This window comes from Acomys russatus, chromosome 7 (genome assembly GCF_903995435.1).
Source record: "Acomys russatus chromosome 7, mAcoRus1.1, whole genome shotgun sequence".
NCBI classification, from domain to species: Eukaryota; Metazoa; Chordata; class Mammalia; order Rodentia; family Muridae; genus Acomys; species Acomys russatus.
The window spans coordinates 13,174,306-13,202,021 of NC_067143.1; the positions used below are offsets into that span (position 1 = coordinate 13,174,306).

The 27,716-nt window shown below is 37.7% G+C and overlaps 1 protein-coding gene across 8 annotated transcripts in view; it reads left to right on the forward strand.

Annotated features, from left to right (window-relative positions):
* The window catches only part of Luzp2 (leucine zipper protein 2), a 463,171-nt gene that overhangs the window by 205,687 nt on the left and 229,768 nt on the right, over positions 1-27,716 (forward strand). The window contains exon 5 of one of the 8 annotated variants that reach the window (XM_051148629.1): positions 3,335-3,397. The exons of the other annotated variants lie outside the window; for them this stretch is intronic. Coding sequence (XP_051004586.1) covers positions 3,335-3,397 — 63 coding nt within the window. The remainder of the gene's footprint in view (positions 1-3,334; positions 3,398-27,716) is intronic. 8 annotated transcript variants of the gene reach the window in all.

The following is a 27,716-nucleotide window of genomic DNA, read 5'->3' on the forward strand; positions in this document are numbered from 1 at the left end:
CAGAGCTAACATCCACATATAAGTGAATACATATCATTGTCATTTGGGATCTGGGTTGCCTCACTTGGGATGATTTTTTTCTCCAACTCCGTCCATTTACCTGAGAATTTTGTGATTTTATTTTTTAACAGCTAAGTTATAGTCTACTGTATAAAAATACTATGCTTTCTTTACCCATTCTTCCATTGATGAACATCTACGCCATTTCCCATTTCTAACTCTTATGAGTAGAGCAGCAATAAGCGTAGTTGAGCCTCTGTAGTAGGATCTAGAGTCCTTAGGATATATTCCCAAGAGTGGTATGTCTTGTCTTTGAGGTAGGTTGATTCTGATCTTCCTGAGGAACCTCTACACTGATATCCATAATGACTGTGCAGTTTGCAATCTTGCCAGCGTTCTGCATCCCTGATTCCAAATCCTTGCCATCATTAGCTGTCATTTGTTTTACTGATCTTGGCCATTCTGACTGGTGTAAGGTAAAATCTAAAAGTAATTTTGATTTACATTTCCTTGATGACTAAGGAACTTAGTGTTCTTTAAATACTTCTCTAGAAACCTACAAGTAGAACATTATGATAGGCAGATTTGGGCCCAGGGGTCCCGCTCAAACTAAGGCACCAGCCAAGGACAATACAGGCAGTAAACTTTAAACCCCTACCCAGATCTAGCCAATGGTCAGAACATTCTCCACAGTTGAGTGGAGAATGGGATATGACTTTCTCACGTACTCTGGTGCCTCACATTTGACCATGTCCCCTGGAGGGGAAGACCTGGTGGCACTCAGAGGAAGGACAGCAGGTTGCCAAGAAGAGACTTGATACCCTATGAGCATATACAGGGGGAGGTAATCCCCCTCAGGAACAGTCATAGGGGAGGGGAATAATAGGAAAATGGGAGGGAGGGAAGAATGGGAGGATACAAGGGATGGGATAAACATTGAGATGTAACAAGAATAAATTAATAAAAAAATAAATAAATAAATAAATAAATAAATAAATAAATACTTCTCAGTCATTTGTGTTTTTTCTTTTTTTCTTTATTTATTCAACTCGTAGAGTGGAGCATCTCACATTTAGACTGGGTCATCTCTTCTCAACAAAATGTCTCTGGAAACTCCCTCAGAGACAAGCTTGTAGGTGTTTCCCCTGGGTTATCCATTTGATATTTAAAGAATAAATATATTTTTATGGTAACCTTGATTGATTATTTAATTGTGGCCTTTTTATTCAAATGAAAAATTGTACATTTCTATTTCAAAAAATGTTACAGTAAGTGAAGTTTTGTTCTTGTTGTTTTTGTTTTTTCATGTTCTTGGTCTTGTTTTTATCCTGGTCCAACATAAAATTCTGTGAAACTCAATAACAAATTTATTTATTAAATCACATAATGTGAAAGAAAATGTTTCTGAAAATTTGTACTATTTGAACAGTAGATACACCTTTATAAAATCAAGCTCCAAAACTCTTTTCATGAAGACATAAAGATTTACTTTTTATCTCTGCATGCATGTTGCATTGAGAAATCATTCAGCTTTAGGTTTGCACAGCCAAAGGCTAGCTGACAGCAGGGATAACAAACTAGCAGGTATGGCCATGATAATTAAAGATATTAATGGTGTTTGGATGCATTTCATGACTCCTGTTAACTTTTATGGCTTAACTTGTCCTGGATGAGACATAAATCTAAAGCAAAACTTGCCTCATAGCTGTTATCCTCATCAAACAAAGAAGCACGGTTCTTCCATGGTTTGCTCACAGCAAATCCTTGGTATTTTGAACCTGAAAACCACTATTGAAGTAAATACCGGAATGCTTATTTCTGCAGGGAAGTTAAATACTGCTGGGATTCTAAGCCAGTGATCTCAAAATGTTAATATTTTAAGTATTCTGAATATATTTGTGTTTCATATTCTCAAGATTTTATGTCTGTGTGGAGTATTTAAAGAATTATAGGCAGGATCTATTTCAGTATATTCCTAATAAATATGAATTTTAGCTATGGAAAACATAGTGAATAGTATGAACATATGAGGGCTTGGCATCAGTGAAGAAGATTACATATGAAACTATGATTGCAATTTCATGATATAAAGCTTTTCTTACCAACAAAACACTAGGTAGAACTAGTTGTGAAATCTGTCCCTCAGTAGGCATGTCCTACTTCCACAAATCTATAGAATTTCAGGTAGCATCATGCCCTTTCAGGTAATTTTTGTTTTACAATCATCTTGAATTCTCTACAGTGAATGTGATTAATGGTGTTTCTTGGACACAAGCATTCCTATAGTCCAAATTTACCTTGAGAATTAATGACCAAATAAGCATGGTAGTTCTTAAGCATTTCCTACTTTATATATGCCACCACTGTCAAATGATTTGGCTTGAGTTTTCAGTAACAAATGGAGCTATATTCATGGATTCTCTTAAGGACAGGGCACTTACAGGTAATGTAAGGTTCCAGCAGCCCTTTATGGAAAGCAAAGATCAAGACTCAGGTGCCATGAAGCCTCTATTAGGTATTATAGCCATTGCAGCTCTTGAAAACATCAGAGACTCCACCTGGAATCATTCTTGTAGCCCTCTGTCTATACGACTCAGGTGTCTACATTATACTGGCTTCATTGCATCTCTCTGAAGCCTACTCTTCTCTTCTTTCTAATTATGTGAGCACATTCGACTTACCACATCCAAAATGGTGGTCAATAACATCTTCCATCTGCCTGATATTCAGAGCAGCTGGCTCTCTCTGGGAGCCTTAGCTGAAACACCGTAGCAAAGACAATGGGTGGCACTATATTTTGGAGTCAAACCTGGGGATAATTATTTACTGTGTTGTGGATTTCTCATACACACTACCTCAGAAGTTTGATAACAGAAGCTGTCATGAAAGGATGGATGTATATGGTAAAGCTGAAAGTTAGCCCAAATTATTTAATCCACTGTACTTGGCGTTATATCAGTAATTTTCATCACCTTGATTAATTTTTTGTTATCAGTAACCCAAACTTGATTAGTTCCATAATTAATTTAAAAACTAATGTAGATTAATTGGCATTAAGTAAAGCAAAGATGAATAAATGTCACTAATATAAAAATTATGTTTTTGAAAACTTACACAAACCTTTAATTCAAGGAATATTTTTTATGATAATATGTAATGTACAAATTGAACAAAGATTAAGGAAATAAAGGTTTTAGTTAATGAAAACTTTAACCTTTCTTTTTCAATATTTATATTGAAACCATAATAATTTTAGTATACCTCAGAATTATATGAAATAAAATTATGGTCATATAATGAGAATGTGTATCCATAATATTTTATTTGTTTTCAGATTAATTTTTTGAAGACTGAAGTGGAAAGGAAAAGCAAAATGATCCGTGACTTACAGAATGAGGTAATTTTCAAGTTACAGAAAATTTGTACATTAATCAAAGAAAACACAAAAAAAAATTCACATAAGGATCTACCAGAAGTTTGTAGAATTTTACTTCTGAGTTGAGCTTCAGTTACATACTAATAGAGAAGACAATATGATAGGCAGATTTGGGCCCAGGGGTCCCGCTCAAACTAAGGCACCAGCCAAAGACAATACAGGAGGTAAAACTTTAAACCCCTTCCCAGATCTAGCCAATGGTCAGAATATTCTCCACAGTTGAGTGGAGAGTGTGATACGACTTTCTCACATACTCTGGTGCCTCACATTTGACCATGTCCCCTGGAGGGGGAGACCTGGTGGCACTCAGAGGAAGGACAGCAAGTAGCCAAGAAGAGACTTGATACCCTATGAGAATATATAGGGGGACGTAATCCCCCTCAGGAACAGTCATTGGGGAGGGGAATAATGGGAAAATGGGGGCGGGGGGAGGAATGGGAGGATACAAGGGATGGGATAAACATTGAGATGTAACAAGAATAAATTAATAAAAAAAATATATATATATATGTTAAGAGTAACCACCTCACAGCTGTAATGAGCTTAGGAAATAGAAAAGATTTCATTTCATTGATAGTTTTACTTTTTAAGATAATCGGAAAGTACTTGTAGGTTTGAATATTAAAGCTGACTTTTAACTCATCATTCTCTATATGCAGAGAAGTCCCTGTTAAAGATCATCATCGTCATGTATTTAACTGTCCTAAAATGATAGGAAATGATACATGTGGATATTTCATTCTTAAACAAGCAGGGTTAATTGTCTTAAAAGGAGTCTATGAATTCAGCAACCAACAAAAGAACTAAATGCCAGTGAACCCTGTTGTAGAGTAAACTCTAATAAATTAAGCAAAAGCCCATTTCAGTTCAACTCTATATACTTGGCTGTAAATCTCCCTAAGGTAACCATTCCCTTTCCTTGCCTCAGTGAACACATTGCTGTGGAGGGGATAGCTATTTCATAATGTGATGAGGTGCTTCAGGTCACTATTCCTAATGGATTCTCATACTGCAGGTACATGAAAAGGTTGTAAGTTCTGCCTCACATATAACCTGAATCCAAGATGTGCTTGGGATATTTTAATATTTCCTCACAACATTCTAACTTTATTCCTGGTGACTTGCATCTCTTGGGTTGGCTTTTTTTTTTTTTTAATTAAATTTATTCATTCTACATCTTGGTCACAGCCGCCCTCTCTCCTTTCCTCCCAGCCCCACCTTCCTACATTTCCCCCCTTTCCCCCTCCCCTTCTTCTCAGAAAGTGGGAGCCCTCCCCACACAAACAAAGTCACCTTGGCACATCAACTTACATCACGACTAAACACATCATCTTCCACTGAGGTCAGACAAGGCATCCCAGGGAGGAGAAAGTGATCCAAAAACAGGCAAGAAGGTCCATGTCAGATATGACTCTTGCTCCACTTGCTAGAGGACCCACATGAAGGCCAAGCTGCCCATCAGTTACATATGTACCATGGCCTAAGTCCGGTCCATGCATGTTACTTGGTTGGTGCTTCACTCTTTGTAAACCCCTATGGGCCCAGGTTAGTTGACACTTTTGGTCTTCTTGAAGAGTTCTTATCCCCACCAGAACCTTCTACCCAGACCCCACTCCTCCCAAAGATTCTCCTAGCTCTGCCAAATGTTTGGCTGTGGGTCTCAGCATATGTTTTGATCCCTTGCTAGGTGGAGCTTCTCAGAGGACAGTTATGCTAGACTCCCATCTGCAAGTATAGCAGAGTATCATTAATCGTAGCAGGGGTTGGTTTTCTTCTGTAGAGTGGATCTCAGGTTGGGCCAGTCATTGATTGGACAATTCCTCATTCTCTGCTTCGTCTTTATCCCTGCACATCCTATATACAGGGTAAATTTTGGGTTGCAGGTTTTGTGTAGGTGTTGGTGCCCCCCTCCCACCATTGGAAGCCCTACCTAGCTTGGAGGTGGCCATTTCAGTTTCCATGTCCACCCCCCCCCTCCCGCCAGCTGGAAACTTCAGCTAGAGTCACCTCCATATTATCCCAGGAGCCTACTCTGTCCAGGTCTCCAGCTCATCTCACAGATGTCCTTCACTACCCTCAGTGCCCCTCCCCACACCCTCTCCCACCTTCTCTTCATTGGGATGGCTTTTGATCAGTCTATTATTATGCATAATTTGCACCTAGCATTTAAAGTATACTATGAATCATCCAAATAAATCCCTAGAGCTAATGGGGAAAGTACCAATGACCAAGCAACTCAGCATGGCAGAACTGCCTCAAAGATTTGAAGGCAACGTGTCAGAAACAAAAATCAGTGTAGCCCATGCCTGCCTGAAGTTTTGGGAAATAATTCTTCCTTATTTCCTCCTAGCATTTGTGGTCTCTTGGCCCTCTATGGAATTCTTCAACTTGGGGTAATACCACTCCAGGTCCTGCTTGTGTCCTAACAGGGACTCTACTCTTTACATACCATCTCCTCTGTGTATAAAATCAATTCCTTAGATTCAGTACCCACTCTACTCTGTTATGACATTGTTTTGTTATTATTACATGTACAAAAATCTTAGTTCTAAATTAGTTCACATTCCGAGTTTCCAAGTGGATGTGATACAGGATTGGTAATCTTTAAACCATTCCACTTGTTTGGGTATTTTGGTGGCTTGATAATAGGAAGTTTAGCAGATTTTAGTAAGTGAGAATCAGAAATATATTGAGTGTAAATCTGTGTGTCTTTGGAATGAAATAAGGAATACCAAAAAAAAATAATGCTTTATTTCTTGTAGGCAAAACTCATTTCTAATTATTTATTTGTGTGAAAAAAATGGTGGTTAATTTTGGTGGTTTGTGTTGCTGGGTGCAATTTCAAGCAAACAAAGTAGAAAACAATGTGTTTTTACTCTCTGAACCAAGATTGGAAGTATCCGATGTAAGAGGCTCTTCAGTAAAGGCAATGAGATTGCAATGGCCAATGTGTAACACACACAAAAATAAATCTGAAAACTGCCTCTATCACAGACAACCACAGGAAAGAGCTTTCCATTAGATATTTTGCCATGGCAGAAATAAGACGAGGATGTTCATTCTCTCTCTCAGGGCAGTCTACAGTCTGCCATAAACACCCTTTTATTTCACGTTGTGAGCAACTAATGTCACCATGTACGTCATTACTGAAAATGATGGTAAGATACTCACATTCGTAGAATCTTAGAATCTCTCAAGTTGGGAGTTCATCTGTATTCCCAGACAGATCTGCATGACTTTTTTTCTTATCTGATGGAGGCTTCTGCCTATGATTCTTCATGGAGAAGTAAACATGAATTCTTGGTTCGTGTCATTTGTTAAAGTTACTTTACCTTTCATACAGTTTGAATTGTTGGTACTTTAGAACATGTGAAAACAACACATGTGCGACATTTGGAACTTATTAAGCTCTCAGCAATCATCATGATTATTAGATTTTTGAGGCAATAATTAACTCTTCATTCTGCTGTGCTTTCACAAATATGTCTTGGTAATGATATTTGGCCTCTAGCCTATATTCACAGACATCATCCATATCCTCATGTGTTTCTCTCCAAACCAAACAAAGTCCCAGTCATTCAGTTCACATCCCTTCATCATAGAAACAGGGAATAAAGAGAATTTTCTTGGCTTGTTCTAACAGAAATCACCAAGATTCTAAATTACCAACATTCCTGTAGCAATCGGTTATAGCCAAGAAAATGGATAGTTTAGTTAGTCATGCCTTATTCACATTTATACCCTTAGCTTGTGTAGGATCCTTCACTTAAAAAAAATAGATTTCCCTTGGGAAAGGAGGGTTCGTTATAGAGATACCAGAGTTATAAAAGAAAATATATCTAGAAAAACATTGACATTTCTGTTACCTCCTGACTCTCTTGTTTTTCCTCCTAACTTTCAAACTCCTTTTCCATGATAAACTCCTGAACACAGAGGGAAAATAATAGTTTAATAATTTTTAATCCCAGGTCAAGCAAAATATACTGAATCACTGTGTCTTTATTACTATTGCTTCCTTATCTAGAATTCCTCCTCATTCTAAATATGTTAGAAGTCTGTACTCTTCCTGTTGTATGCTTCTTTCATATATTTGTGATCTACATCAACAGTGGCAGGAACATCTTCTGACATAATACTAGACAATCACCTCCACCTGTGTCTTGAAAGAAATGAAGAGCTGTTTTTACTCTGATCTTCCATGTTTCCATACTTGCTTGTACTTGTTTCTCATCTCCCCAGCACTGTGCATCCTGGGAACCAGTGTCATCACCGCTAATGGGACCATGAAGGTAGCTCTTGTGTCTCAGCTTGTCATGGGTTTTACCCTCTTAGTGGGAACTCCGTTAGTCTTACTCAAACACAAGACCAAATACAGGAGAGTTAAAAGGTCACAAATTCTTAGAGCCTTAACAAAGGGGATCTTATGAGAAATTCCATTCCAAAAAACCTAACAAGGTAGAAGGAGTGCTTCTTACATGACCAGAAGGATAGATAAGTGAATTCCGTATGTGAAATGATAGAGAAAAATGCTACAAGATTACAAATATACAACTAATACTCAGGACACCGATAGGGAGACTCAGTGTCCCAAATAGATTATTATTTCAATATCACAAACAATAATTTGTATTATACATAAATAATAATGAAGCCTTAATCTAAGACAAGTTGTAGCCTCATAAAGTTCATGCATAAACAGAAAGCCTTGCACCTCTCTGTTTGACTCTCTATAGTAATTAATGTTTCTGGATTAGATTATGTAACTATTGGATCTACACGGTCATTCTCCTTCTATACTTTTCAGTGGGATGGACACACTGCATAAAATTTACCTATTAATAAATATTAAGTGGGTAGTACATTTGTACTAACAATACAAGCTAATTGTTTTTTAAAACTACAAAATGAAGACTAACTTTTCAGCATTATATCCTTCATGCATTTTCTGGACCACATTAAACATTTGGTAAAAGTTTGTTGAGTAATAATAAATATTCCTTAACTAGACTATATTTTTTTCATAGTTTGAGTAGAATGGGCTATTTTCAATAGCTCATAATAAGATTATGAAATTGTGAGGATTATTTCTTTTTATGTTTTCAATATGTTACATACACATGCACATACAGGTAAATAAATTTCAAATCTATAGTGTAAGATCAAATTCATAAAAAAAGAACTATGGATGTTAATTAGTGCTACTAATGCACTCCTGTCTTTTGCTTATGGCAAAGAGAGGCAGTCTATACTCAGCTAGTGATATACTTCATTGAAAAACTAAAATAAAAAAAATAGAAAACTAGAGGCCAGATATGGTGGCACACGCCTTTAATCCCAGCACTCAGGAGGCAGAGGCAGGTGGATTGCTGTGAGTTGGAGGCCAGCCTGGCCTACAAAGGGAGTCTAGCACAGCCAATGCTACACAGAGAAACCCTGTCTTGGAAAAAAACTAGAAAACAGGAAATAAAAGTGAAGGAAGAAAGAGAAGGGAGGAGGATACAAAAAGGAAAATATGGGGACACAAAAGGCTTGATGTGGGTTGAGAGTAAAAAAATTGGAGCCCTCTAAAGATTTATTTTTGTGTGTTATGTGCATCGTGTGTAGGAGATGTGTATGGGGCAGGGCTGTTTGCATTTGTATGTGTATGTGTGTGGTGGTGGAGATGGGACGGTGTATGGAGGATAGTGTGTGTGTGTGTGTGTGTGTGTGTGTGTGTGTGTGTGTGTGTGTGTGTGTGTGTGTGAAAGAGAGAGGGGGGGACCTGGAGCTGGAGTTACAGGTCATTGTGAGCCACCCACTGGGGTTCTAGAAATAGGACTCAAATTCTCCCCAAGTCAGATACATTGTATATTACTACATCTCCAAGTCCAGGAGAGAATTTTGCCAACATCAGTGACTTAGTCACTTTATTCTATGAATGTTACTAGGAAATGTAACAGAGTTGGATTTTAAACTCCTGATGATTTCTTAAATTTCACTGAATAATTTTTAGACATTTTTTTTTGTAGAAACAGGAGTATATAACTTGGCTGATGATAAACTCAGTGTGAATTCCACTGAAATGAGTGACCATGGGTATAACAAACAGTTGCCTAGATTACTTTAAATGATATTTGGATTTACCTAGAGCTTCTCTGAATACTCAAGAATGCTTTTGTTTCTTTATACTTTTATAAAATGCCCTGTCCTCAGTAAAAGTCCAATAAAAGTGAACTATCTACAGTTATCAATGTCATCAACCAAGCTATTTTTAATGCTTCGTCATTTAACACATATTTATGGTTCTGACTCTTTTTTATAACTCTATACAGTTTTCTGGCTTATCTACATTTAGAACACAATATTGGAAATGTTTTTAAACAAGTGTTTAAAAATATAAACTCTGTGCTCCTTTTTCAAGGTAGCATACTTGGCTATCAGTACTTTGAAGGGAAAAAAGGCATGGCCTTGGGACTAGCAGAGCAGAGTCTATCTATCTATCATCTATCATCTATCTATCCATTTATCTATGACCACAGAATGTCTTTCTATTGTTACACAAATTGTCTTAGCCAGTATTCTATTGCTATTTTTTTAAGAGCATTTAATTAGGGATTGCTTACAGTTGCAGAGATTTAGTCCCTTGCCTTCTGGCCAGGGAGTGTGGCAACATGCAGGAAGATATGGTCCTGGTACTGAAGAATTGGCTCAAATTATGTCCAGATCCATAGGCAGCAGAAAAAGAAAGCAAGAAAATGGGCCCGGCTTGGGATCTTGAAATCCCAGTTGGTACCGGAGAACAGGCCTGACCATGCTTCTTGTTGGTGAAATGTGGTCTTGGGGACTTTGTTCTGTTTTGTTTTATTTTTTATTATGTTTCTTTTCTACATATACATTTATATTATTACATATAAATAAAATAAACTGCATACAGCAAGAAGAACCATGCAACAATCACAAATAACATAAATGTTACATTCATAGCATTTTGGCTATTCGTATTTGGCAGGCCTGAAGAAAACATCTTTCCTATCTTGGTGAGTCCAAAATTCTTTATTTTATTTTATTTTATTTTATTTTATTTTATTTTATTAATTTATCCTTATTACATCTCAATGGTTATGCCATCCCTTGTATCCTCCCATTCCTTCCTCCCTCCCTCCCATTTTCCCCTTACTCTCCTCCCCTATGACTGTGACTGAGGGGGACTTCCTTCCCCTTTATAGGCTTATAATTCTGAATCAATATCTATTATATCTCATCTCTATCAACTTAAAACATCTATCTTTGGGGCTTTTGATTAGGAAAGAAGCTGAGTGTTTTGAGGAGAGACTTGATGGGCCATATTAATGGGATCATGGAAGACGGTGGTACAGAGAGCAGTGGTGACAATGATGGCCTCAAGGTTGTTCAGAGGAGAAGAATATTACTAGGTGGCATACAGACCATCTTTGTGATGTTTTGGCTTCTCCCCTTGTCCTAAAGATCTTCTTGAGGCTAAATTGAAGAATTTTGGGTTAATGGCATCAGTAGAGGAGACATCAAGACAGTCTGGTACCAACTGTGTCATGTGGCTATTAGTGGTCATTCTTATACAGATCTATGATGAAAAGAGCAGGCTGAACAAGGAAAAATACAAAAGGTACAACTGAAGGAGAAAAGTGAGCACCAGGAATTGTAATGGAACTAAATCCAGTGCTCAAGAGATAAAAAGTTTAAAGAAAAGCCTGATGCTAAATGGAGTACTGCGAATAGTGACTTCCGGGCAAGACCCTACCCATCTAAGCACCTAACTTGTTAAAAGGAGTTATAGAAAAGACAAAGGGGACTACAAAAAGCTTAAACGGTGAAAAAAAAATCACAGGAAGCAGGAAGCCAATTAAAATATATTTGAACAGCAGGGCCATGTCCCAGCCCCAGCAAGCAGAAGAACCTGGCAGCCCCAGTCACATGGTTCTGGCTTTGTAGTAAAAAATACAAGACACTGGTTGTAAAATCTCCCTCCATGACTAACAAGAGCCACTAAGTCCAGGTGAGTGTCGGGGATGTCCCTGAAGGGAGGCTCAGAGAGTCTATTGTGTAAAGCTGTGAAAGTGAAGCCTGGATTCCCCAAGATGATGGCTATGGCAGAGTCATGAAATACCTGCCAAGGAAAGCTGCTAACAGTGTGGAATCAGTCTAAGAGTGAAAAGTGTGTTGCAGTCTATGAAACTGAAAGGAGTTGGAGATCTAAAGCACATTTTGACATCTGATATGGAGATGCAGAGTTTGATTTTTTCCACGTGTTTTCTTTACGTCTTTACTTTGGTCCAGTATGGGCCTCACTATACTCCCTTTTCAAATGGTAATATACATTCTGTTCCATTATATGATCTGCTTTTTTATTCTGATTTTGCAAGGGGTTACAGTTACATGCTTTCCTTTATTAGGGTTGCCATGGTCATGGTGTCTCTTCACAGTAATAGAACACTGACTAAGACACAAATTTTGGTTATTTCATAAGTAGCAGCAGGAAAATCAGTAGGGAAGGAGGGGATCAGCATAATAACCAGGCTGTTGTTGTTAGTGTGAATAATTTAAGTGTTCTCTGGCGATGGTTCATGATGTTTCCTGGGGAAATCTACTACAATTTACCCCCATTAGACAGGACAAGGATGGGGCAAAGAAATGATTCTGTTCAAATGCAACTTGTGAAATCTATGATCATATCTATGTTGCTTGCATGACTGTGGAGGAGGAATTATTTATAGGAGAATTTGTGACTTAGGCAGACACGTCCTTCAAAAAGTCCAAGGATAAGGACTCACAACAGTCAGTATTCCCTGCCCAACATAGAGAAAGCTCCACTGAGCTTTCCTCTTAGAGAATTGTTTACAGCTTGTATGCTGCACATAAGATCATGGCATAGCACTTTCTTGAAATTTTTATGAGCTCCCTGTGTCTCCTGAGCCTTCTCTTTAGGAGGGAATAGTTCTATGTAGAACAAGAAGCCACAAAGCAATGACAGATACTATGTACTGTTATTAATTATGAGACTGAGCTGAAATGTCAGCAAGCATACCATTTCTTCAGGATAAAACGTAAAGATTTTGGTACAATGCCCCGTGTATTCATTACAGTTCTCCCGAGCCTTAGACACAAACCTATATGTGGAGGAAAATAAGATGAATGAGTCTGTATTCTTTGTCTAGTATGCAGGGGACAGTGAGAGGGAGACTCACAAAGCCTGTAAACTAACATAGTAGTAGACTAATGTGTAATAGGGAGGGTCACATGCTTTCTTCCTTGACCACATTTGCTCATGATTTACGATAAATAAAATACCAGAATGGGCAACACTTGTACTCACTTCATTTTTCCTTGTTATTCAGAGTCCAGAACCACAGTCCATGAAATCAGTGTGACACAGTCAGAGAGGCTCTTGTGAGTCCAGTTATCCTACCCTGCTTTGTAAATACTTCCGCTCTTCAAACCCAGCCAGACACTGAAATGCTCTTTCTGTTGCCGCATTTTCCTTTCCCTGCTGTCAGAATAGTTTTAATTTGATCATAATTTGGTTTGTTAACAAGGTAATTATAGATTTATGTCAAACCTCAGAGAAATTTAAGCATGTTTAATATCTATACCACTTAATCATTGTTAAATAGATAAATCTATCCCAATTGGTGTTTCAAAAACAATAGTTAACTTTATTTTTTATATTATGTGTTATAGTTACAATACAAACACACACACATACCCACACACACTGAATAGAATAAGTGTCTTTAAGTTCCTGGCCTTAGGCACCAAAATTCATTCTCTGTAGGCTCAATTTTCCTAACAAATGTATTTTATTATGAACTTATTAACCAAGAGTACCTCACTTATAACCCAACTAACCTAACTGGTAGGAAAAGGAGATTAGAGAATACAAAAACAAACCATGAGGCTATACAGTATCCCGAGGAACAATTCTCCTGGTGTAATCAGCAGGATTTCTTCTGCTGGAACCTGGAGTAATCAGAACCTGGAACCTCAGCATGACCCCGGATCCCTGAAGCCTTCCCTCGAGCAGTTTTCTCTAGGAGTGTCTTGAAGTGGAGCAATGAACAGCCAAAACTATCCCAAGTCTCCAAAAAGCCCTGCCTCTTGTTTCTGGATCACATACATATTTCCTCCCAGAGTCTGTTCATGGATCTTTTCAGCTGGCAACAATCAAGCTCCCGCACGAGGTGGTTTGCCTTCTAGTGGATTAACCTCACCTGTTCTCTCACAAGACTGTTCCCCATCCCACATTTGGGATCATAACAAAAACAGGTTTATCTCTCCTTCAATATTCTATCTCCCTCCCTCCCCCTCCCTCTCCCTCTCTCTCTCTCTCTCTCTCTCTCTCTCTCTCTCTCTCTCTCTCGTCTCTCTCTCCTCGCTCTCTCTCTCTGTGTGTGTGTGTGTGTTGTGTTGTATGTGTGTGTGTGTGTGTGTGTGTGTGTGTGTGTGTGTGTGTGTGTGTAGAAGATACTAAAGCCACAGGTTAAAAAAAGTGAGAAAAAAAAAACTTTCCATTTCTCCTACAGTTTCCCAAATTTCTATTTTTAGAAAGACCTCCTATTACACCATGCTATGTATTAACCATCTAAAACTGACATTAACATTCTCAATAAGCTATTTTATAGAAATGGCACTTTGTTCATGAAGAATACCTTGCATGTATTCTCCTGTAACATCAGAGGTACACTTAGTTTGCTGCCTTGTGGAGCAGTACAACATAGCACAGACTTCATGAAAACAGATGCAGAACATTTCATTATCTGATATCATAAGATATTTTTAAATGTCATATTCCCCAACTTGGTTTAAATCTGCCATGTTTTTTATATTTTTTTCTCTTTGTTCCATTCATAGCTTTAGAATTCTTACCAATTTCCATATTACAAATATTTATAATATCTGGTAAAAATATTTTTGCTTCAGAACAGAGTCTTTGAGAGTTTCCCTTGTATACTCAAGGCAACAACAACGAATATCAAGCACCCCAATGTCTGTGTGCTTAATGCTTTTAACCCATTAAAAGTTTTTAAGCATCATTCCTCCATCTTTTATAAGCTTCCATTTATTCTGTCTCAAAAAAGGTAAAATACTGGTGTTTTTCATCTCAAAATAAAAATCGAAGATATTATCCAGAAGAAATGAACCAGATTCTCTGATAGGTTTATCACAAAAGCAGAGATTTTGTCTGAAGCCATAAAACCAAACTCATACTCATTGAGAGAATCTTTCCCTGAAATGGTGATAGTGAATGTTCCCATAGGGGAGGAGGCTTCTTGCACCACATGCTGCCACGCCCAGAAGTGTGCACTCCAGAGAGGTGAGGGCTTTGTATTTATTACTTACTTATAGAGTAATGTGTGTATAAGCATACATATTTTGTATTATACATACATACATACATACAACATACATACATACATGTATCAAATCTCCTAAGGTCCCAAGACCTTAGCCCCCCAGATCATGGTACAACAATGAGAAGGAGATAACCACACTGGAAGGCAACAGAGGAGTCAGCATGGGATGCACTAACTCTAGGGTGGTGTTTGCTCATGCAGACAGTATTACAGCTCAAACGGAATGTGGACGTAGTTCAAGATAACAAAAGCAAAGAGAAGAATGACATAAGGATGCTCATCTAACATGGGAAAATAGAATTAAATGAAGAGCATTACTAAACAAACCTCAAATTGAAAGGATGCTGGAAATTTAAAAATCCAATAAGCCAAGTTAAAACCTCAGTGGAAAACCCCAAAAATAGAATAAATTGTGTGGAAAGCATAGCTGGAAGACAAAGTGTGTGTGTGTGCGTGCGTGCGTGCGTGCGTGCGTGCGTGTGTGTGTGTGTGTGTGCCCTTTAACTTGCCATCTCAGTATTGTCTGGGCCTTCTGCTGTAAATCTCTGTATCTATGGTGAACTCCTTGTGCCAACTTCTTCTTCTCTCCTTTTTCACTACCTGAGACCCCAAGGTTAGGAGAGAAGTCCTGCCTGTCCTCTCCTCTGCCCAATCATTGCCTTATAAACTTTCTTATTACCCAAACAGAGATAACTGTTTGGAAGAACAGTGTTTATACAACATTGAGAACAAGACTGTGGTTTCTTCCTATAATTGACAATGACCACCTCTGGACTGCAACCAGATCTCGGGGCACAGAAGTCACCATCTGGATACATATGCATACAAACATCCTTCAACACTCCTGTTTCCTTCCTTCCTGCCTCCTTCCCTCCCTCCCTCTCTTTCTCCCTTTCTTCCATTCATCCTTTCTTCCTTTCTTTGTAAATGTTGTTTTTTCCCTTTAAACTCCTCTCTAAGCTGACTGATTCAATCTGGCTTCTTTCAACTTCTAACTAAATTGCTCTGCTTGCAAAAATTGCCTCTGGACTCTACAAACTGAACTGCGCTGACTGCATGAACTGAACACACGTGAATGGAACTAAATGAACTCAACTGCATTCAACTGAAGTGCATCAAACTCCCTGCTCTTTCTCTCTGTCCTGCTCTTAAGTAGCCTTTCCTTTCTGTCTAGTCTCATGAAAACTGAGTTTATCCTATGTGTGACTCGTTCTGTCAAATCTTTCTCTTGTCTGCCTTACTGGCTCCAAGTAGACATCATTGTTTGGGGTTAAAGCTGTGTATTAAAAGTGTGTCTGCATTCCAGCCAGAGGCATTAAAGATATGTACTAAGGGCATAGCTGTATTATTCCAAATTACACAGACCTAGGTCTTTGGATGTGATTTCTTGCCAGAACAGCCATATTGCTATATTAAAATTCTTTCCTTCCTTTCTTCCTTGCTTCCTTCTTTCCTTCTTTCTTTTTTCTCTCTTTCATTCCTTCTTTCCTGTTTCTTTCTTCTCTGCTTCCACAATGGGATTTCACAGCATGGGAAACCTGGACAGACATTGTACACCATCAAACGGCTCTTAAAGCTCTTGTCCATGAACTTTATTTTTAATGTGATATATATATATATATATATATATATATATATTTTTTTTTTTTTTTTTTTGGTGAAATTTACAGCACCTGAAGCAAAGTCTCTTTCTTCAAAGCAGATGTATACAAATGTAAAGATGTGAGTGAGCACAGCCAGACCTAGGTAGAAAGTTTCATCAAAAGTAAAAGAGTCCTTAAAATCCTACCTATGCCAGTCAACCATTGTATAAGGAGACAGGGATCCAGGGCTTAAGAGTGGTGACCTTACCTATGAAATGATTTTATTTTTATATATGTCTCAGAAAGAGTGTACCAATTTAAAAGTACTGTGGCCTAATATGAGATAAGAGAGAAATAATTGGTTTGCAGTCATTGCATTCCCTATGGGAAAATAGCTAAGCCAGATTTTTATGATAGAGAAAATAAAAATCTCAAAGACTTTGCAGTAAGGGTGCGCCTTCACAGTTAAGCAAAAGCTGTAGGGCAGGCTTTCCAGAGAGGCCTGTGTCTATGTGAGAGCTATTACTTGTAAGCTGTCCTATTTTAAACTGGCTCCAAACAATTTTTCCAATATGAAAATCATTCTTTAGGAAACAGCTAAGTGAACAAACAGAATGAAGATTTTTTAGCTTGGGCGGCTTTACTTTCCTCAGCTTCAAATGTAATATAAGAAAAGGCTTCTGGGCCCTGTAGAAGCTTTGAGGAAATGAACTAGTGCCTAATGGTAGGTCAGAAATAGTCACCACGCTACTTTCTTTCTGGAACTGTGAAATGTGTTAGCGTTCCTTCTCATCTCTCTTTTAACACCTCACCTAAGCCTACTACCTGCAATTCTGAGGACATGCTTCCTCCACCAGCTGCAAGTACATGCCATCTTTCTGCTTAGATGGTGAGTTCCTTGTTGTGTGAGGAAAATACAGTGTGTAAAAAATAGTATACCAGTTTTGAAGTAAGGTGGAGAAATGGACAGGACCAGAAAGGCACCTATGGAATCAGCATTGAGTTTTCAGGTTGTTTCTTGTTTATGTGTTCTTTGGGACATGGTCTCACAGTATATCACAAGCTGGCTACAAATCCACAGCCTCCTGCCTCAGCTTCCTTATTAACAAGATCACAGGCTGTGTCTCCATGCCTGATTTCAGGAGTAGCTTTCTGAGAATGAGGCCATTTTAACCATAATCCAAATACTTTTTAAGTTAATACCATTTTAAAAGAAATGAACTATAATTTTGGCATGTATATATTTGTGTGTGTGTTTTATGATATGTATGTATATGCGGGGGTGGTTTTGTATGTATGTGTGTGTGTGTATGTAGTGTATATATGAGTGTGTGTTTGTATTTATATGTGTGTATCATGTGCATACATATATGTATATGTATGTTTGTGTGTATATGTACATATGGTATGTGTGTGTATGTTTGCACATTATGTGTGTATGTGTAGTGTGTGTGTTTGATCTATATGTGTGAGTATGCCTGTGCATGGTGTATATAGGTTATGTAAACATTTGTGTATCAAATGTGTAGTGTGTACAGATGTGATGCATTTTTTTGCAGTAGATGGGAAGTTGTGTATGGGAAATGCAGTCTATGTGTGGGAGGTGTGTGTGTGTCTGTGTGTGTGTGTGTGTGTGTCTGAATATGAAGTATGATGCTGCTTAGGAAACCACTCTATGAGTGAGTCACATTGATACAAAGTGCAAATGAGACCATGGCATGTTTGAAAATATTCAATACATCATCTTGAACTTTCTCCTTATAATTTTACAGAGGGAAAACATGGCTCTCAAGTGGCTGCCTTTTCATGATTCCTCAAAGTCACATGGCAATGCAGACACATGCTTTCCCCACACAAGCATGGAGCTCCAGCACCTGATTGCATGGAAATTCAGAGGACAGCTGAGTTCACAGACAGCAGTGTCCTGGGATTGGGCAGCATGTCCAAAACTGGAGCCATACATGAGTCTTCACAGAAACTGCACTCCCTCTCCCTGAAGCTCAGTGCATGGTGACCCATGCTTCTGAAACACAATCCACAATGCCCAACTTCCATTACCTTATGGGTGTCAGTCATAGGCAGATCTGTAGCTTCAGTTATCCCTTTTTTGAACTTTGGTCCTGAGCTGAGTTTTATGACAATAAAAGTCATTCTCCTTAAAGGTAACACTAACATTAAAGTCAGAAATGCAAATCAAAACAAGTCTGAGATTCCACCTTACATTGTCAGAATGGCTAAGATCAAAATTCAATGGTGGGAGTGCAAACTTATATACCAATCTGGTGTTCTCTCAGAAAATTGGCAATAGCTCTACCTCAAAATCCAGCTATACCACTCCTAAGCATATACCCAAACGTTGTCCCACCACATCGTAAGGACATTTGCTCAGCTATGCTCATAATGGCTTTATTTGTAATAGTCAGAAACTGGAAACAATCCAGATGTCCCCTGAACCAAAAAAATGGATAAAGAAACTGTGCTACATTTACACAATGGAATATCACTCAGCTATTAAAAACAATGATATCTTGATATTTGTAAGCCAATGGATGGACCTGGAAAAGGTCATCATGAGTGAGATAAACCAGACCCAGAAAGACATACATGGTATATACTCACTTATAAGTAGATATTAGCCATACAAATACAGAATAACCATACTACAATCCACATACCTAAAGAAGCTAGGTGACAAAAAACAAACAAAAAAAAAAAAAAAACAAAAACAAAAACCCTATTGAGGATGCTTAATTCTCACTCAGAAGGGCAAATAGAACAAATACTGGAAAGTCATTGAAGAGAGAGAACAGGATGGGGGCCTTCCAAAGAAGTCCTCTGAAAAACTCCACCCAAAGGGGATCAATGCAGATGCTGAGACTCACAGCCAAACTTTGAGGAGAGCGCAGGGAGTATTTTGGAAGAGTGGGGACACAGATGGACCCCGAGGAGACAGGAGCTCTACAAAAAGACCAACAGAGTCAACAAATCTGGGATCAGGGGGTCCTGTGGAGACTGATGCATCAACTAAATATCAGGCATGGAGAAGACCCAGGCCCCCTGCTCAGATATAGTTGATAGGCAGCTCAGTCACCAGGTAGATCACTCAGATCTAGGTAGCACTCAGATCCAGGTAGTCCCCTACTTAAAGAGACCAGGGACTGTCTCCAACATGAACTCTGTTGCCTGTTCTTTGACCACTTCCTCTGGGTTAGGTGGCTTTGCCAGACCACCGAGGAAGATGATGCAGGAAGTCTTAAGAAACTTGATAGTCTGGGATCAGTTGGTAAGGGAGGAGGGCATCTAGCAGACTGGGATGGAGGAAGAGAGAGGGAGGGTGGGACCAGGAGGAGATCAACATGTAAACAATTTAGTAAATAAAAAAAATAGAGAACAAAAAAAAAGATTGGTGCTTTATTCCACCCACACGAGTTCCAGTTTGTGTTTATAGGCCTCATTTTACTCCTGAGGATTTACTTTGTCCTCACTGACCTCTTTTCCTTCCAGCTTTGATTTCTCCCTACAGGTCTACTGTGGTTTTAGAACCATGCCAGAGTCAGAAGTCTGGTCTCCATGGCTCACTTGCTAGCTTATATTCTGAACATGTAAATTCCTAGAATACATCAGATCTCCTACGTCATCTGCCCTAATTTTTCCTGCCTGGCAATGGCTTGCACACAGCTAAGAGGACTTCATCCATTGCTCCATGTATATGCCTAAATGTGGCAGTAGAACTCGCTCAATCTGCACATTACTCATACCCATATTCAGGGATGACCACTCGGTCTTGCATAACCAGTGTGTGTGTTCTTCCCTGGGGAAGACTAGTTCTCCCACTCTCAGCATTCTTTAGTTTCCCTCCATTTCTTTGTATGGGGCTTGAATGGCAAAAAGGGAAAAAGGAAACTATATAATTATATCATAACTCAAAGGTTAAAAGAAACTGAAAAGAGGGCTTGCAGACGTAGCAAATCTGCATCTCATTCCTGAATGCTTTCCAGCCCACACTTACTGTCCTCACATCCCTAGGTAACTGTTAAAGCAACTTTGTCCTTACTGCTGTTGATGCAGAACCGTGTAGTCATCTCAGAAGGTTCTGTTTATATACATTGCATTCAAATGTTCTAGAAACTCTGATATCTCAACATAAGTCGGGCAGAGAAACAATGGAAACTAAAATGAAAGAACAAGAAGGGTAGAAAGAAATTCAAGCAGACACAGAAACAGAATCCCCACATAAAATAAATAAAGCAAACAGATGGTAGAAAAGGCCACGTACCGCTATCTTCTCAGTAACTGAAGACTTATTTTTATTAACAGTGGCTATTGCTCCTCATAGGGGTACAGAGAGAATTCTGCAGTTGACATTGGCTTAGTGGATTCAATGTTATAAATTTGTGACATATATTTTTCATTATATTAGGATGAATCGTGGGAGTGTATCTGAAGAAAATCTAAATTTGTACAGGAATATTCAAAGATTAACAGGAATTTTTTTTCTGTAAATTAAGAAGAAAAGGTGACTGCCTTAAAAATACCATCTTAATTTTTTTTTCTCGTTTGAGCTCATTGTTTGCTGGTAGACAAATGCATCAACCTTCTGGGCCTTTAAATGTCAGACCATTTGCCAGATGCAATTTCACACAGGGAGCCAATGGTAGATACTCAGCTTCTATTTCTAGTTCCACAAATCAGCCACTTAGCCTCTCTTTACCCTTTAAACATATGCTTAATTTGTTTCTTGGTAAATACCATGGAAATAATGTTAATATTGGTGAGAAAACATCTGCAATGCAATTAGAATGAGTCACCAAAATGGTAGAATTTGATTCTTCCTATAAGTTTGTATGAATCAGGGGAGAAATAGTTCCTGCTTCTTATTTTTCCTGCCAAGTGGCATCTACATTCAAAGAAATCTATATTAAATATGTTAAGCTTTTTATCAAGATTCATACATTTAAAATATTCATAAGGGCATTCATGATGATCTAACCTGAAATCTCAGTACTCCAGAGGCTGAAGCAGGAGAATCATGATTTCAAAACTACCCTGAACTGTACATAAGACTCCGACTCAAAATTCACAATTAAATATACAAAATGGAGACGAAGTTCTTCTTTACTATAAATCTGAGAATATGGCCATGAGATGACTCAACAGGAAAAGGCACATTCTGTCAAGGTTGGCAACCTAAGTTCAATTCCTGGAACATACAGAGCAGAAGGAAAGAACTAGCGCTACACACTTATCCTCTCATCTTGACACCTAAAACATTACATATCAAATGTGGATGATGATAGATATAGATAGATGGATAGATAGATAATAAATGGATGGATAGATAGATGATAAGTGGATAGATGATAGATAGATAGATGGATGGATAGATAGATAGATAGATGGATGGATAGATAATAAACAGATGGATAGATAGATAGATAGATGGATAGATAGATAGATGGATGGATAGATAATAAACAGATGGATAGATAGATAGATAGATGGATAGATAGATAGATGGATGGATAGATAATAAACAGATGGATAGATAGATAGATAGATAATAAATGGATGGATAGATAGATGATAAATGGATAGATGATAGACAGATAGATAGATAGATAGATAGATGATAAATGGATAGATGATAGATAGATAGATAGATAGATAGATAAATGGATGGATAGATAGATGATAAATGGATAGATAGATAGATGGATAGATAGATAGATAGATAGATAGATGGATGGATAGATAGATAGATGGATGGATGGATGGATGGATAGATAGATAGATAGATGGATGGATCGATAGATAGATAGATGGATAGATAGATAGATGGATAGATAGATGGATAGATAGATAGATAGATAGATGGATAGATAGATAAATGGATGGATAGATAGATGATAAATGGATAGATAGATAGATGGATGATCGATGATAGATCGATAGTAGATAGATAGATAGATGGATGGATAGATAGATAGATGGATGGATGGATGGATGGATAGATAGATAGATAGATGGATGGATCGATAGATAGATAGATGGATAGATAGATGGATAGATAGATGGATAGATAGATAGATAGATAGATGGATAGATGACAGATGATAGACATGCATACTTAGTATATACACTTATACATTCATACATGCATAGATGATAGGTAAGAAGAGATGCATAGATAGATACATAGATGAAATAACTATGAAACAGTCCTGAGAGTATGTCTTCTTGACAATAATTTCCCTGCTCCTCCCTTGTTCTGATAAGGAATTCCATACTATTACATTGTGCACTGCACATTACCACATTAGTGTTCTGCTCTGATTCCACGTGCATTCTCTCTGTAATTTCTACCCCTCTTCTGCCTAAGAATTTGGTAGTTACCTTGTCCTGTTTTACTCCTGAGTTAGCCATTTTCCCCCTGAAAAGTTCGCAGGTCCTTTCTCATCTCCTATCCTGTATTACCACCTCTGCCACCTCCTTCTTTCCTCTTCTCTATTCTGGCTCCTCCAGGATAGAGCCTTTGTCCAGATGTGCTGAATCACTTGGTGCTCTAATAGGTCTCTGGCTTTTGAAGTATTATGATCTGAGACACTCCTGCTTTCTTCCACATCAGAGGCATCTTGATGTAGTGCTCAAAAGAAAAGGCTATGGATTGCACCCAGGTCCCCATTCAACTTTTCATGATAAGGGGTGATTTTATGAGTTTCTCTGTACTTCAAATTGCCATTTGCAAACTGGATACAACAACACTACCTGGAACTGTAGTATACATAGTAATATATATATCATATACATATATATATATATATATATATATAATATTATATGTATGTATATATATATATACCTTACGTATTATGCTTAGCTGGCATTCTTAGATGTCCTATTTAGGCATTTGAAAACATTCATTGTATAAGTTAAAATTTGCGCTGTAGGTAACCATCTTGACACATAATTGAAATATTTGTTTAGCTATTTGCCATGTCCTCTGGTCAATGAGGACTTATTTCTGCTTGCATGGCTCTTGGTATCAATCCTGGAACACAGGATACTTATCAAAAGTTTGCACAGAAGCAAAGAGTGTCCATTAATTACTAGTCATCATTTACAAAATACCCAAACATCACACAACAGCAAAATATACGACATTGCCGAGCATGCTAGTTTTCACCTATCCTTGCCTATGGTCAAGGCTCTAAAGAGGCTAAAGCAGATGAGTGATGGTTTTGAGGCCAGACGGAGGTAGGTACTGAAACACTACCTTTAAAAAATGCCTAGCAACAAAATGTCACCTCTAACCCTGGGGAGTGTAGTTATGGACCTCTAACCTTTCATGAGAAAATGGATTTTTTGGTGCATGCAAAAATTCTTTCTTTGCATTCCAAAATAAATGTTCTATACGTAATTGTGCTTTTCTTTCAACTCTTCTCCTATGGAAGGCCATCTTGCAATTGCAGCTAATTTGGTCACTGACCTAAAAAGCTGGATTATCGTTTTGTGCTCAAAGTCTTTGATGGTTTGTGTTAGGTGCAGCCTGACATTCTTCAAAGGAGAAATTTAAATCCCAGAAATATTAGGCTTTCTAATTGTTATTAAAGAATCTACGCGAGAGTAAAAATTTCAACTAAATTTACCAAATATTGGTTTTATCTTGCTTTTTGTTATTAAAATATACATTTCAATCTAAAGTAGAAATGCGTTCAATTCTTTATAGTTAAGTCCCTAATACATTTTTAAAAGAAAGACACATTAATGAATTTATATCACTTTTAATAACTTAATTACAATGAACAATAGTACTAATAATACTCTCTGCAATAGATATAAAAATAATTCCATCTTCATAACTTTTAACACTGAATATAAAATTTTTTAATGTTTTACAGTAACTCTGATGCCCACTAAAACACACTGTAGCATGTTTCAGTTATTAACTAGAAGTTTCATCAAGAATGTAAATAAATGATAATTTTTTAAAAATTGAAAAAATTAAATCAGTCCTAGGTATTTTGAAGAATAGTCATTGAAGTAGATGGTTTAATTCGTTAAAATTTACCTTTAGTTAGAGCTTTAAGAACTACTTATTAGAGGTTCTAATTAATCTAATAATATTGTGCTCCAAACCAATGATACTTTTACATTAGAGATTTGAGAGTGTATATTGCTACTAGAAGATTCTTGCTTCATTGTGACCAGGCTTTGGGGCTTTAAAGAAACCCATATTTCTCTTGAAGTAAGAATACATGGATAAGATACTTTCCTGAGCCTAAGCCTTCCTTTAACTCAGGCACTCACCTCCTGGATGGCTAACATACTTCTTCCATTGATTGTTAAGAAAAAAAATGCTCTATGTATTATGAAATATCAACATGTCTATTGTTAAAAGAGGGAGTGCTCTTAACTGGCATCATTTTTACAGAGTTCAAAAATACAAATCGTAGGATACATTGTGCACTAGGACAGATACTGTGGTCCCTGTTCAGGTTGGGTAGTTTGTAATGGTGCATCTCTTTATTTTTCCCTTTTCTAAGAATGATGTTAGTAGCTTTTAGAATACAGGTCACTTATATGCCATCAAGTGTATGTTGGCACTACCTTCTATAAACCTCCCCAATCTCTATTTCTTTATATAGGAAGATTCTCCTTACCTATTTTTAGTGAGAGTTAAAAACTGTCTTCTATCTTGTGCCTGGTTTTGTCTTAGAGAAGTTTCTACTGATTACAGTAAAGTTATTTTAAGTTGTTAATGATGATTTATACATGTAATATTCTCTGTAGGACCTTCCCTCTTCTACAATACATTGATTAACACCCTTATCTCTAGAATTACAGTCTCTCTTCCTCCTACTCCTTTCCTCCTTTCTTCTTCTCTTCTTCTCCCTGTTCCTCGTTCTCTTCCCTTTTTTCTTCTCCCTTTCCTTCTTATCCTCTCCTCGCCCTCTTCTTCTTCTTGGTTAACCCTCCAACTGTCTCAGTCTCCTTATGATAGAGCCGTCAAGAATAACACTTATATCCAGTGACTGAAGTAGGAAAGAATGCTTTAAATCCTTTGGGGGCTGGTTAAAGAAAGGTGAAAGTTGGTTAGAGCAAACTTGCCTGAGACAGGATGTAAATAAAATGTGTTTTCACACTTACAGTATTTTAATTCAAAAAAATTTTTATTTATTAATGCTAATTATACACAAATGTATATATGGTATAAAATAGTTCTTAAAACATCCAGAAACAAAACACTATCACAAAAGAGGCATGGCCTATCATGTTCAAATTCTTATTGCTTTAACCTGTGTGTTAACATTACATGTCTAGACTTAGAATTTGCCTTGTCATGGGAGATATTTTAAATGATTTTCAGACCTTAATTATCTCCCATCTCAGGACAGTAGTCACAGTCACAGGTGTTATCAATATTTCTACTTTGTTGTTGACAAGTAACACCTGCCCCGCATTGCCTCAGTACCTAAGTTGATGTTCGCATACATATATTTCTGAGTCTCTACTGGGGTTTTTAACACTTTTGGTGTTTAGTTGTTTCCAAAACTAAGCCACAAATGAGAATTACTTTTAAGAATATTTTATATGGTGCATGTTTTTCATCTTGAATCCTAGTTAGTTACTTGGGAGGTAGAGAAGGAATGTCAGGAGTTCAAAATCATTGTAGGGATATTAGAGTGTTCAAGAACAACCGTGGGTTGTTTGAGATACACACACATACACACATAACACACACACACCACCACCACCACCACCCCACACTACCACAAAACAAAGAAGAGAATGAATGAATGAGTGAATGAATGAATGAGTGAAGGAACAAATAAATAGCACAGTCTTAAAGGCATAAACCTGGGGCTACAAAGAGGGTTTCTTGGTTAAGACTACTTCTTACTTTCTTTGCAAGGGACTCAAGTTCAGTTCCCAGCACTCATGTCTGGCAGTTCACAAAGACCTGTAACTCCACTTGTAGTCATCAGATGTCTGTTCTGCCTGTACAGTTACTAGCACATACTCGTGTGCATAACTGAAAAATAAAACAAAGTGTTTAAAAATGGCATAAACCCCATAATGTGAACAAAAAAAAAAGTGTAAAAAAAACCCTAAGTAAAATATGCACAGTGGTTATGGAACTTGAAAATGACTTATATGGAGTCAAAATTTCTCTATTTTTTATGTTTATGTAAATTAACTATACCTTGTAGAGAACAGGCCATTCTTTATAAAATGACAATTATTATCCACTAATAATACTTTTAAAATAACAATCCTGTATGTAAAGATGCATCACAATATGAAAGGATCAATTTCTCCTATATTTAAGAGCTTATCAGGAGTATTATATCACCAATTTCATTTATAGATGTATAAAGGAATGTGATACATATAACTTTAAATTGGGAACCATCTCAGATAAATGAAATAGTCTAACAAAAGCTACACAATTAGTGCAGTGCTAGAATCTTTTTTAAATTTTAATTTATTATAATTTATTCAGATTACAATCACAATTGTCATCCCCTCACTTGTGTCTTTCCATACCCACTCTCCCTTACCTCTTCCACCCTATTCCCCTCCCATAGACCTCTGACAAAAAGGGGACCTCCCCCCCCCCACCATATGACCACAGCCTATCAGGTCTCATCCAGATAGCCTGCTTCCCTTTCCTCTGTGTGTTGCTGGGCCTCCCTACCAAGGGGAAGTGATCATCTCAGGGAAACCAGAGTTCATGTCCAAGGCAGTTCCAGCTCTCCTCACAACCATGGACAATAAGCAGTCCATTGGCTAGATCTGAACAGAGGATCTAGGTTTACTGCATGCATTTTCCTTGGTGCAACAGTTTGTGCAGGCCGCCTGGGTCCAGATCTGCCAGCCTTGATGGTCTCCTTGTGGGGCTCCTAAACCATCTGAGTCCTTCCATAACCCCATTCTTCCATACCATTCTCACCTGGAGTCCAGCAGCGAGTCCCAGTATCTGTCCCTATCCCACACTGGGTGGAATTTCTTACAGGACACCTATGTTTGGCTAATATCCACTTACAAGTAAGTGTATATCATGTGTGTCTTTCTCAGCCAAGTGGCTGGATAGAAGATCAATTCAGAAAAAATCAGTAGCCCTCCTGTACACAAATAATGAACTTGGGCTGAGAAAGAAATTAGGGAAACTATACCCTTCTCAATAGCCACAAATAATCTAAAGTATCTTAGTGTAACTCTAACCAAGCAAGTGAAAGACTTTGTGTGTGTGTATGTATGTATGTGTGTATGTGTGTGTGTGTGTGTGTATATGTGTATATATATATATACCTTCAAGTCTCTGAAGAA